The sequence below is a fragment of the Schistocerca piceifrons genome, chromosome 4 (assembly GCF_021461385.2).
Source record: "Schistocerca piceifrons isolate TAMUIC-IGC-003096 chromosome 4, iqSchPice1.1, whole genome shotgun sequence".
Lineage (NCBI taxonomy): Eukaryota > Metazoa > Arthropoda > Insecta > Orthoptera > Acrididae > Schistocerca > Schistocerca piceifrons.
This window is the reverse complement of record NC_060141.1, coordinates 619,920,628-619,935,095: the sequence shown is the minus strand read 5'-3', so window position 1 is coordinate 619,935,095 and position 14,468 is coordinate 619,920,628. Positions and strand designations below refer to the sequence as shown.

Below are 14,468 nucleotides of genomic sequence, written 5' to 3'. Positions count from 1 at the left end.
TCCACCCTATGCACCACTAGATGGCACAGGTAGCTTGTGCTGAGTGCACTCCCCCGATGGGAGTCATAGTGCCTCAGCCTTTCTGTAGTTGTTGGTTCTTGTTCTGGGAGAAGCAGCGTGAACCCATTTATGTCTGAACACTGATGAATTTTCTGCAGAGGTGGAATGGCACTGAGATGAGGCCTTTCCTGTCTATGCTTTCTGGAGGTCGCAGATTGTCACCGTAATATGACACTGGCATTTGCTTGTGGCTGTGAAAGTAGGAGCAGATCGCTAGCCAGTTTGAAAACTACTGCAGCAGCTGACTGGACAGCAGTCAAGTGCCCATGAAATTTCCATTTGGTGGCAGAGTTACATACTGCTTTATCTGCTGTCACCTCATTTTGGTAAACCACAGTGTCAGGTATCCAACACTATGGCTGTAAAATTGTTGTGTCCAGGCTACAGACACTGGCTGATAATCCACTGTGAGCAGATGGGCCATGTCCACAATTGATGGGCAGAGAAAGTTTAGTGACATTTCAGTGCTGGTGGCTGCAAAAAATTTCTTCCAATTGTCACCATTGACTAATGTTGTGAGTAGGGTGCTGAAAAACAATGTTAATATCATAACTGTTATCATCTTATACATATCATGATTGAAACTGCAGAAAAGTTATTTGACATCTCCATTTTGCTGGGAGTGCAACAATGTTAAAATGTAATAAATGATCCTGTTGCACTGAGAGAAGTTCAGAAACACATTGTATGTGAACATTAAACTGCTGTCAGGTGAACATTAAATTTGTACTACCAAGGAAGCACCTATAGTCAGTCACCATTGCTTCTGCTGAAATGGATGTTATGTTAACAATGTAGGTGCAATTTTGAAGTATATCAGCCACTGGTACACAAGAATGACTTCCTGAATTTGATATGAATGTGGTACCACATTCATGATGTGATGTGCTGAACTACAATTTGAAAAGCTGTTGGTTATAACTTCTTTTTCATGCAGTGGATGTGTACTATTTTTTAATGTTTGGTCATTAAATGTGGCACCAAATTATATTTTTGTGCTTTTCATGTGTCAGAGAATTTGTGTAGCTAGTATAAGATGTTAGTGCGCTTGGAGTGGGAAAGAACTACACTCCTGGAAATTGAAATAAGAACACCGTGAATTCATTGTCCCAGGAAGGGGAAACTTTATTGACAGATTCCTGGGGTCAGATACATCACATGATCACACTGACAGAACCACAGGCACATAGACACAGGCAACAGAGCATGCACAATGTCGGCACTAGTACAGTGTATATCCACCTTTCGCAGCAATGCAGGCTGCTATTCTCCCATGGAGACGATCGTAGAGATGCTGGATGTAGTCCTGTGGAACGGCTTGCCATGCCATTTCGACCTGGCGCCTCAGTTGGACCAGCGTTCGTGCTGGACGTGCAGACCGCGTGAGACGACGCTTCATCCAGTCCCAAACATGCTCAATGGGGGACAGATCCGGAGATCTTGCTGACCAGGGTAGTTGACTTACACCTTCTAGATTACGTTGGGTGGCACGGGATACATGCGGACGTGCATTGTCCTGTTGGAACAGCAAGTTCCCTTGCCGGTCTAGGAATGGTAGAACAATGGGTTCGATGACAGTTTGGATGTACCGTGCACTATTCAGTGTCCCCTCGACGATCACCAGTGGTGTACGGCCAGTGTAGGAGATCGCTCCCCACACCATGATGCCGGGTGTTGGCCCTGTGTGCCTCGGTCGTATGCAGTCCTGATTGTGGCGCTCACCTGCACGGCGCCAAACACCCATACGACCATCATTGGCACCAAGGCAGAAGCGACTCTCATCGCTGAAGACGACACGTCTCCATTCGTCCCTCCATTCATGCCTGTCGCGACACCACTGGAGGCGGGCTGCACGATGTTGGGGCGTGAGCAGAAGACGGCCTAACGGTGTGCGGGACCGTAGCCCAGCTTCATGGAGACGGTTGCGAATGGTCCTCGCCGATACCCCAGGAGCAACAGTGTCCCTAATTTGCTGGGAAGTGGCGGTGCGGTCCCCTACGGCACTGCGTAGGATCCTACGGTCTTGGCGTGCATCCGTGCGTCGCTGCGGTCCGGTCCCAGGTCGACGGGCACGTGCACCTTCCGCCGACCACTGGCGACAACATCGATGTACTGTGGAGACCTCACGCCCCAAGTGTTGAGCAATTCGGCGGTACGTCCACCCGGCCTCCCGCATGCCCACTATACGCCCTCGCTCAAAGTCCGTCAACTGCACATACGGTTCACGTCCACGCTGTCGCGGCATGCTACCAGTGTTAAAGACTGCGATGGAGCTCCGTATGCCACGGCAAACTGGCTGACACTGACGGCGGCGGTGCACAAATGCTGCGCAGCTAGCGCCATTCGACGGCCAACACCGCGGTTCCTGGTGTGTCCGCTGTGCCGTGCGTGTGATCATTGCTTGTACAGCCCTCTCGCAGTGTCCGGAGCAAGTATGGTGGGTCTGACACACCGGTGTCAATGTGTTCTTTTTTCCATTTCCAGGAGTGTATTTTGCAGTTATCTCATTTCTTACTCAACAAGATGAGAGTTGTTGACACAATGGATGTTTTTGGTTTAGCCAACTGTCTTGCAGAGAATAATCCATTCTTTGTAGAGAGAAGTATTCAGACATGGGATATACATCGCTTCTGATGTTGCAGTTGGAAAACACTTCACAGCGTTAAGACACATACATCAATTTACTGCTGACTTACATTCGAGGGTGAGTCCATTGACAGGAGAGAAGTCACATCCATTTAAATACTAACTGGTGGTGTGAAAGTGAATGTGTTCATGTATCACTTTGTAAAAAAACACCTCAGACCGTTGCCTTGTCTCTGGTTTTCTTAGTGGTGGTCCATAAGGGCCATAAGATATTGTGGTCCATTACCAAATGTGAACAGGTCTCAAGAGAGGTACGGAACATTTTGTGACTTACGTAATATCTGATACCTCCTTTTCAGTTTTGCAGTTGTTTTGTTCTGCTACTTGATGGCTCTACTAAGTAAAAGTAATTGGAATTTTGGTACCATATGTTTTGCCTCATTAGGATGATGGTACTGTCATACTGTATGTCTTGACTGCCAGGAAAAATGGCTTTATTCACTTGTAGTGAGCCAAGGAGGAGACGCGATAGAGGGGTTGCTGAAGTTTGTGTACATCTGTTTGAAACTTGGTGACCATTTGAACAAAGTCCATTTTTTAAAAAAGTTGAGGTAAGGGTTGCACAATATATGGGACCCTCAGAATGAAATCAACACAAATGCCAGCAACCCCATAATCTCTTGCAGTGTTTAAAGGTTGTTGGTTGCTATCAAGTTGTGTTTTACTTTGATGAATGCCTATATTAATGAAAATTTGTTCCAAGTAGACTTCTTCCACTGTGAAAGTTGCATTTAACCTATTTGCATTGCGAGCTGCAATCTGGTGAAACTTGGGGCAAGAAGTAAAAATTCTTAAAATTCTTCTAAGTTCAACCGAGTAGTTTATAAGTACCAGAGTGCCTATAAGTACCAGAGTGCCTGTTGTTCGTTACTCAAGTTTATGTTGAAATACTACATTAACACAAAGGACAAGGCTGCACCCCTTCTTAAGGAACTATTTTTCATGATTTGTTAGTGCTTCACTATTTTGTGACCTACAATAGTGTATTTACAAAGATTCAAATTGCAGTAAAATTCACCAACATATTGGCAGTGAATGAATAGTTTCCTATAGAGAAGTCATGTCCTAGACTCTGCTGGAAGATACCATTTATGAGTTTTGACATATACAGCAACCAAACTGATGCTGCACACTTGTGTACTTTGCAGATACGTACAGTTAGTGGTGATCATCCTCCAAGTTGTGTCTAAACAGTTCTGTAGTAACTGTGTTGATTGATTTTGATGATACTCGGCACAGTTTAATGACACAATTCAAGGTTGAAAAAAAGGTTGTGCCTTAATGTGCTATGATAAATAGTTTTCCAGTAGTGCACATAGTCTGTTTTTCTTTGTTTCGAGGTGGTATGGCTGGGGCAGTGGCCACAGGAAAGGATTTTTTTCTGACAGCTGTAGATGATTGTCTACCAGATCTGTTTTGCAAAAATGCATGCCATCTATAAGTAACGATAAAAGGAGGTGACATGTCACTCACTGAAAGTACTTCACAGATATGCTCAAAGATTCTTGAATAGAAGTAGTTCACTTTAGGATATTAGTTGTTTCAAGTATCATTCACAATACATTTAATTGGAGTCTGAACATATCACAGCATGCATGCTGCTGGCTCCTTTCATTATACACATCAGATTATTTGGGTCTATACTTCCAGAACTTTATGTACGCCAATAATGTACCAGTTTTGACTCTCCACCTGGCTCATACAATCAGCAGCTCCTCTCCCATCTTTTGTTTTATCTTCCTGAATTTAATGTCCTGTTTTAATTGTTACTTTTATTAGTTTGCACAATAGTTATAATAGTCAGTTTATATAATAGTTTTCCCTCCTTACTGTTCTTGCTGTCATCCCTACACATTCTTTTTTGTTTGTTTGCTCCAGTGCATATTATTTTTATTTTTAAGTTTTTTTGCTTCTTTTGGTATCAGAGTTGTTCCTCACATTTTAGGCTGTCAGATGTTATGCTTCTGGTCTGAAAAAATGGTAGCTATGTTCACTGGGAACTATTGATTCATTGTGTCTTCATATTTATTAGAAGTTTTGTTTATTTCCTAGTGTACTGTATAAATCAGTGTCTTTCATGTATTGGTAGCATCTAGTTAATAAGACGGGAGAAGTAATCTGACACTGACCGAAATTATTATAATTTCAGGCTGTGACACTTGAAGGGACATTATACAAAAGGAGTGGTCTAATTGTTGGAGGAATGATGGAGTTAGAGCGTAGATCAGAGCGATGGCTGTCTCAAGACATCATAGAACTTAGACTGCAGAAGGTTTGTAGTTTCAATTTGTTATGAATAACAAACATGACTTCGTAGTATTGTTTATTAAGAAATAACAATGAAACAGACAACACTGTTATTAAAACTTCCTGGCAGATTAAAACTGTGTGCCCGACCGAGACTCGAACTCGGGACCTTTGCCTTTCGCGGGCTAAGGTCCCGAGTTCGAGTCTCGGTCGGGCACACAGTTTTAATCTGCCAGGAAGTTTCATATCAGCGCACACTCCGCTGAAGAGTGAAAATCTCATTCTGGAAACACTGTTATTAGTTTGAATTTTCAAAACTGTTACGGACAGAGTGAACTTTAACCGTTATTGGTACCTTTGTACGCTCATTTACGTAAATATTCCATTCCCTGTCCCTGCACCACAAGGAAAACACACACACACACACACACACACACACACACACACACACACACACACACAATATGCAGCAAAGACAAGGAAATAAATAATTGTGATGGACTAGCAACAGTATTTTGGGAGTCTTGTATTTTGTAGCGCACTGAACAATATTATTGGTAAAGATCTTGTTTAAAATGGACAGAATATCAGGATACGAAATGCTTAATTATGAAGGATCTTTTTTGATGTGTTTACCTTCCCATTAATTTGTTACATGTTAATAAAAAATAACACTAATCTTCATTATATGAGAAGGGATAAAAAACTTCTTGTGGGTATAAATTGTTATAAATAGAATTTTGTGTATATGATTTTACAATAAATGATACTTTTTTAACCAATATATGTTACAGCAGATAATATTACATGCTGAATTTTTTTTCATGTAAATTATTCAGCAATAATATGGTGTTTATGTATTGCCATAAGAAAGAGCAATGTATCTGAGAACAGTAGGGCTCATATCATTTTTCTCAAGCCTTAATGGGATGGGGCTGCTTGGTATGTTGACTGGTGCCACTATTACAGTCTGAATTACAAACATATGTCTACTTATTTTGCTTACAGAGGTCTGAATGCATCAAGGAAATCACCAACACATCCACTATCACTGTAATGTTTGTGTTAACTAATGTCACATTAATATACCGTATCTTCCATGATTCCACCTCTTTACCTATAAGAGTCTTCTAACTTGACTTTTTGACAACAGAAATATGACTGGTCATTCATTCTCTGTAACAGTTTGAATTCCTATCTGAACAAGTTCCTGCAGTTTTTTGGGTGACATGTCACATTGGTATGTTCCTACATAATGCTTCAGTTGACATCAAGCTAGTTCAATTACATTAAGATCACAGTTTTATGTTTGTAGTCAGAGAACTGAATGGCCATTGCTAGCCAGTAGTGATCAATGTAATACAGTGAAACTTCGATTTTACATTCTCCAATTTTACGTTTTTCGCGATTCTACACCATAAATCCGTAGCCCCTGTGAAAACACATAAGATCAATGCTAAAAATTCCCCAATTTTACATTTCTTCCTAGTAAGGTTTACTTCAGTTTTTTGTTCTTATTTGATATCTCGCTTGACTTTGCTCTGTTTTCTTCCCTTTGACAAGTGATGTGACTGAACAAGTTATAAGTGGCTCAAAAGACAGATGGTTTGTACCAGAGGTGGTGGTGGTATTAAGGGAATATTTTAGGCCATTGTGGAGAGGGTAGATGTGAGAGAGGAAATTCTGATGTAATCCACAATCGTGTTGCCAGCACAACTTGCAACATTTAGCTTCACCGCACAGCTATGATACAACTACTGCTAGGTTGCAGCAGTGATAGAACAACAAGACAGTTGACGTGAAGTGTTCTGGACTGAGCCAATATGTGACTAAGGGGCCCAGTCAACACCCTCCATTGTGCCACTTATAACTCAGTCTCATCTTTGTGCTTGTATTTCCGATGTACTGTATTCAGCAACAGTAACAATCTTCATCCTTTTAAATTCAAATACTGAGTCTCAAAGAATATGCTTGGTCATAATCGAGGAAATGTCGCACATTTCCGGCGAGTGAACTCTTATTCACTGACAACTTGTTACGTCACCCAATAGCCAGCGAAGCCACCACACCACAGTAGCACACATAAATGAGCTCACCTACTGGATGTGTGGTGAGGGAGAGTGGCCCTTCAGTGACGGGAGTGCAGGTAGGGATAAAAACATTTTGTGAAGTGCTGAAAATATACTTTTCATGCAGGTGATGTGCTATGACAGAGATGTTACATGGAAATAGAACTAGGGTTTTGCAATAGCACATTTTAAAGACTTTTGTGTTCAAATCTGACATGATACATTTGCAATAACTACATGCACTACTCATGTATTTACTTTGCACCAAATACAGCACATACTTTAGATTGTAAAGATTGACAACAGTGATAGAGGGCATGAAGTGAAACTGTAGCACCTGAGCTTTCTTTCAAATTTACATTTTACGCAGTCTACAGCAATTCACTGAGCTTACTTCTAATAAGCTTGTAACATCAACTGTGGAAGTAAACTAATTTTTTCATGTCTCTATTTCTCTTATCTAGACTAAACTAACACTTTAACAGTGGTGAGTGTATGAAGTGCAGTTTTCTTTATTTAAAAGAAAAAAAAAAAAAAAGCCGGCAGTAGTGACAAAGTACGTCATTAAGGATATGTCAATATTTATGCTTCTGGTTCAACCACTTAGCTGCTGGGACATTTTTGGTTTAATTCAAGATGTTCATAAATTTTTGCTTTTTTTCTGGGTGAGCACAAAGAATGATCTCTCAAAAATGATTGTTTTGAACATATAATTTATAGTCATAGCATGTCAGAAAACAGCTGGATTACATACATTCGAACGGTGCTGTAAAACCAATTTGAATTTTCTATTTAAAAAATAAAAATAAGAACCCCAACAGTTTAGTACTCGTGACAGGTACTTAGCAGACAAAATGCTGTGTACAAATTACTAGGGAAACACTGTTCATTACTTTGATGGCAGTAAAATGAAAATGGCTACTCTTGTTAGGATCACACAGAGGCAAGTGTACACTGCCTTACAATACAATTGTTAAGGAACAGAGGTAATGTTGGACAGGAGTAGTCACAGGCAATGATGGACAAAATGAAATGCATTATATACGTAGTAGAGATGGAGTGGTATATTTATAACAAAAAATAGTACAGATTTCAACACATGGGAAAGCAGGATAACAGACTCAAATAATATTCATGTTTGCACAGGTAAGAATCTCAGCATAAAGGTCGACATCAGACTTTCAATAAGGAATATGCCCTCCTCAGGCACTACTGGACAATTTGCATCCGTAATTCGTGTTGGGTACTAAACTGTTAAGGACTACTTGGGGTATATTGTTCCACTCCTCTCTCAAGATGGTTTTGAGTTCTTGCATGGTTTGGGGAGATGTGTTTTCAGTATCTCCACTTTCCACTGTTTCTGACACCTCAATAGTCCTTTGTGGTGGGCATTGTCATCCATAAACAGAAAGTCGGGACTTACCATGCATCTAAACAGAAGGACATGAACCAGAAGAACCTCTCTGCAGTACCGCTGTGCTATAACGGTACCTTGCGCGAGGATATGCAGTGGTGTTTGGCCAGTGTGCATAATGCTTGCCCACCCCATAGCACCTAGGCCATACTGATGATGTTCATGAACATTCTGTGGTGTGTAACATAACCCTCTTTTCCCACACTAACTGGTTGCCAGAACCACTTGGCACAATGAAGTGGGTTCACTGGAGAATATCACTCTGGATCACTGTTGCTGACTGCAACCAACACGCTCCTTAGGCTAACAAACTTTCTCAACGATGGCATGATTGAAGTGGGATGCAATTAACTGGCTTCTGAGCGGGATGCAATTAACTGGCCTCTGAGCATACAAACCAGCCAGGTTTAATCACTGTGAAATGGTTGTGGCAGAGACATGTGTACCGGTAGTGGTTGCGAGGTCTGCAGTGCTCTGCCTTGGAGTGAGATGTCTTTTTTCTTTTCCCCACTGGGACTATGTACTGATTCTCCTGTGGTGTGGTGGACCATCTGTGACCTCCAGTATGCTTTTGCATAGCATTTCCACTTTCAGTGGTCTTCTTTAATTGACTGGCTTTGAGCCATCTAACGGCTTTCCTATGATTATAGGCATTCAAATGATGCCTTGCAGGCATATTGCCATACTACATGCAATGTTGCACTAATCTGTTCCACAATAACCTTTACCAAACACCATACCGGATGAACTGTCAAATGCATACAGAGCATTGTGTACAGGCTTCACTGCAGTTAACATGTCCGACTTGCTACATTTCTTGTTACAGTCATTGTCCAGGTGTTCTGTGGCTACTGTCAGTAGTTCTGTAAGGTAGTTGTTCCTTAGCAAGTGTCAGTCATTCCCTAGCAACAGTCAACAAATGTGTTTCAAGCATGCTATTACAGACTTGTAATGAATGGGAATTAAGTACCAGCAAAATACGGCAGTGTTGACTAATTTAGGAACAACTATGGGCATAGGAGTAGTTATAGCATTTGCAAGAAGAAGAAATATAGTTTGTTTTACCCATGTGCTCAGTTTGGTAGCAAAAACATCTGTCGAAAAGACTGGCAAACTGCCAGAATTGACAACTGCTGTGAAAAGTCTTGTAGTTTAAACAAAGGGCAGATGCGAATTAGGAGCCAAGAAAATAAATGGACTTCTGACTAATTTAAGCAATGTTCACTAGAAGAATTCAACATTTTATATCATTGAAAGATTTTTGCAGCTGCAACCAGTTTTCATTAATATCATTAATTGTCATGATAGTGAACCACCCAGCTGACAGCTGCAGATTCTCTGTATTGTAAATCTCACAGACATTTGAGTTTATATAGTCTTTAGAAGTGACTACTGGTGAAATTTGCATTGAAATGTATGTTGAAGCAGTAAAGTAATGCCAATAACTAATATGTGGAATATCAAAATATCTGCCATGCAACCAGTACAGACTGTCAGGTAGAATTTGGAGAGTAACATCAGAATCGATACCAGAAAGGACTCAGTACGAACTGAACATGTTAAAATATTAGCCATATCAATAATGCTCAATCCTAGAGTCAAGAACACACATTTTCAAAATTTATTAGCATGTTCAGAGGCAGTCAAAACCATCAACAATTTGCTTGTAGTTGTTGAAAGGATTGTCAGTGAGGATGAGCAGTACATTGATAAATTGCATGAGAAGAGGGAAACCAAATTTGTTACACAAGTGAATGTCATAAAGTGGCACAAGAAAAGCATAATTTTCAAAGAGGAACAGAAATTGATCTACCATCATAGATATTGTCTGAAAAATCACCTTATTATTCTTAAACAAGATCCATTAGAAGTGTGAAATCATGTAATTGGTACTACCTATCCAAAACCACGGAAAGCTGCACTTAAATTTTAGCTGTATAGTCATGTTATCAGCTTCTGAAAGAACGTTCTCAAAAGCAGGAGATGCTCTCTGTCACCTTGCAGTAGACTGCAGAGGAAATGTCTAAAAAATTTTATTGTTACAATCTGTAGACAAAAGGTACTGGAATATGTAATGTTAATTATTGCTTTATTTACTGATTAATATGTATACTATAAATGGATGGATAAAAAAATCTACTCACCAAGCAGCACCAACTCATCCCGTCTAGTAAGTCTCACCTGATCCGGGGTTCAGGGTGACTTTTCTGAACTGTAACCCTTCCCTTAAACCTCTCCAGTCTTTTTCCTTCACCCCTCTTCCTTCCCCTTCTACTCTTCTGCCAGAAGAAGAAGCCACTGGCTCCGAAAACTTGTAAAAGTTAAATCCTTTTGTGTGTGTGTTCCCCTGCCACCGCTTTGTGGGTAAATTTTTTATGGATCCATTTACATTATATTGTTAATAATTGTTTATTTTCATTGATTAATATATATGATATTAGATCTATTTGTATGTTGCTTTTTACACCATTCTGTAGGTTCTTATTTAACATTGATGTTTTGGGATCCATTATTATCAGCTGTTGCTGTTTGGATATCAATGACAGAAATCAAAATCAACATCAGTGATTATGAACATTGCACACACTTAACAAGGACACAACAGATATTGTATGAATGTAACAAGTGCCATGCATATAAATCGCATTTAAAAACGTAACACTCAAAGATAACACATTTCTTAATTCAAGTTTTCAGAAGTGAACAACAGTTTTACTTTGAGGGTTAACAAGAGGAAGGTAAAAGTGTAGAAGTATTATTTTTGCAAGTGTCCTTTAGCCTTTTAAGGAAATTACAGAGTGTATTAGCTGTGACACTTTGCCTAAACTGTAACAGTGAGAAAAATAGGGGTAATAAGTTAGTCACACCTTACTCATGGAATATTGGAAACGTTAGAAATGGAAACTGTGTTTTGTTCTTCATTTGGAATATCTGTTGATTTGAAGCTGACATGCAAGGGCAATGAACACTTGAATGTTTTTCATGCATTTAAATTGCTATATAATTACGGGTACATAGTATCTTACATTCATTGCTACAGTTTGTGACAACACGAAACTAAGATGGATAAAAATGCAAAATTCCTTACACAGTCAACATCAAGATAATCTGTGGGTGATTCCTCTTTGTCAGAAATGGAAACCCTCACTGCAGTTCACTGACATTTTCAGTAAGACTGTTGCACCTGTTGTACTTACTTTCAAAGTGTTATACATTAATAAACTAATCTTCACTGCCTGTGACAACTACCTGAGAGGAAATGATTGCAAAAGTTTTGCAAAGTTACTGCTGATTCTGCCGCAATATGACTGCAAGACTGTTTATGAAGACCCCGAAATGGCAGTACCTATTTTAATATTATAGAATTTGTTGTCTGTGCTAATTCAGTCTCAGGAAAAATGTATTAATTCTGCAAGACAATAGTTACAGTTTTTTACATCTGTCTCTCAGTACCAGCCCAGACCATCAATTGAGTAATAGTACTATTTGTAGTGACGCTGGCGTGCGCTAATTCAAGCTCGCCGGTGTGTGTGCGTGTGTGTGTGTGTGTGTGTGTGTGTGCGTGTGCGTGTGCGTGTGCGTGTGCGTGTGCGTGTGCGTGTGCGTGTGCGTGTGTCAGTGCAGTGCTGTGGGGCCGTAATTACTGTACACGACGTCTGTGTAGTTCCGCGCCTAGCCTCTAGAGGCACTGTGTTTTCTAGCTTTTATATACGTTCTGTTTATTATTGTTATTATTCCTTGTTTTTTGAGTTAATTAGTAGTTCTGTGCCCCCTGGCTTGTGTGGACAAGTACTGTTTTCTCTCTAATAACTACGGAAGTTTCCCCAGGATTAAGGATCCTTCTGTAGAGGCCGGAAGCAAATTTTGTAACTCCGATCGGTCCAAGCATGCTGGGCGTCTTCAGATACGCGCTCGCAATAAAGTTAGTGTTGCTGAACTGAAGGTCTTTATTCTTCTGAATCACGTTAAGCAAAGGTCGGACAGCACAAGTTTAGCTGAACCCGACAAGTGGTGACCCAGACGTGATTCAAGCAGAGACCGACGTGATTAAGAAGAAGCAGGCGTGAGCTACGTAAGTAACGAGCACATAATGACCGAACAGCAGGCCGTCTCCAGGATTGCAGTCCATTTGCCGCCGTTCTGGCCCAACAACCTGGTACTCTGGTTTGCGCAGGGAGAGGCAAGTTTTTGCTGCGCTGGAATAACGGCCGAAGCAACTAAATTTGCGCTGATTGTGAGCCAGCTCAACCAACGTCACGCAGCTGAGGTGCAGGACATAATCACAGAACTGCCCGAGACTGGAGCTTATGCCAGGCTAAAATCAGAGTTGATTCGACGGCTGGCCGCGTCACAAGAGGACCGGATATGTCAGGTTCTGACACAGGAAGAAATTGGCGACAGGAAGCTTTCTCAATACCTGAGACATCTACGCAGTAAAGTCGACACCGCTACCTTGCCAGACAGTCTGCTCAGAGCGCTGCGGAGCATTAGGTTGGTGCCACAAATAAAAGCCATAATCGCCTCACAAACGGACATGCCACTGGATGACGTGGCGCAGCTAACAGACCGGATTCAGGACACAATAACACTGGCTCAGGTCAGTGCAATCGCGGCGTTGGACAACAGTACAAACAGTACCACGTCTGTAGCACGGGCCGACCATGATTCACTCGCGGCCAAGGTTGAATTTTTGTGCGCCCAGGTCAGTGCGCTGCTGGCACATGACGACGACAACAGCAGAAGAAGCCGATACAGACGGCGGCATTCGAGAAGCAGATCTTCTGGCGGTACTACCACTCCTTAAGGCGAGGTACCGTCGTGCTGGTACCACCGACGATTCGGCGATCAGGCAGGGAAGTGCACATCGCCATGCTCATCACACCCAAACACCACCGGCGGTCGACAATAGGTGCAACCGACTGCCAGTTATCCTCCAAGCGCCTGTTCGTTACCGATGGGAGTTCCGACGTAAAGTTTTTAATTGACACTGGGTTGGACCTGAGTATCATACCACGAACAGCCATACAGTGTTGCCGGCCGCCAACTGCCTTCCATCTGACGGCTGCCAACAATTCTTCCATTGCAACATGTGGCACACAGAGGATGGAGCTTAATCTCGGCCTACGTCGCGCGTACGAGTGGAATTTTACAGTGGCTGACGTCACGGGGGCGATCGTCGGGGCTGACCTCCTGGCGCACTACCACCTGCTGCCGGACGTCGCGAACGCACGCTTGGTAGACAGCGTCACTGGCTTAGCAGTCACGGGTTTCCGTCGCAACACCGCAACGCACAGTGCCATGTTACAGAGGGTGAGTACACTGAATTACTGCTTAACTATCCGAACTTGACCAGGCCGCCCGGCGCTCCCAGGTTCATACCACATGACACTGTGCATCACATTCAAACGACTGATGGTCCCCCAGTAGCATGCCTACCTAGGCATCTCGCTCCGGACTGATTGAAGATAGCGAAGGCAGAATTTGACGCCATGATTCGCGAGGGCATAATGCGGCCATCTAAGAGCTCGTGGTCCTCCGAATTACATCTTGTTCTGAAGAAGGGTGGAGCTTGGCACCCATGCGGTGACTACCGTGTGCTTAACACACGAACAGTGCCGGACAGATATCCCGTTCCGTTACTGAGGGATTATAATCAAGCTTTACATGGTGCCACGGTGTTCACAGTTCTGGACTGTGCTAAAGCGTGTACACAGATTCTGGTGGCCAATGGCGACATTCCATAGACTGCAACAATAACGCCTTTCGGTTTATTTGAAAACAAATTTATGACTTTCGGTTTACGCAATGCCGCTCAGACCTGGCAAAGGTTTATAGACTTGGTTCTCCAAGGGCTACCGTTTTGTTTCGCCTACCTGGACGATGTGTTAGTGTTCTCTGCTGACCATGAACAACACCGACAACATCTGCGAGAGATTTTCGAGCGATTGGAGTGTTACGGTGTCGTCTTGAACGTGGACAAGTGTGTTTTTGGGCAGTCAGAGGTGACATTTCTTGGCCATAAGATTTCTGCT

General features: G+C 42.1%; 1 protein-coding gene across 1 annotated transcript in view; it reads left to right on the top strand.

Moving 5' to 3' along the window:
- The window catches only part of LOC124796068 (structural maintenance of chromosomes protein 1A-like), a 116,005-nt gene that overhangs the window by 13,826 nt on the left and 87,711 nt on the right, over window positions 1-14,468 (top strand). Inside the window, exon 3 of the mRNA XM_047260154.1 lies at window positions 4,856-4,978. Within this exon, the coding sequence (XP_047116110.1) occupies window positions 4,856-4,978 (123 nt within the window). The remainder of the gene's footprint in view (window positions 1-4,855; window positions 4,979-14,468) is intronic.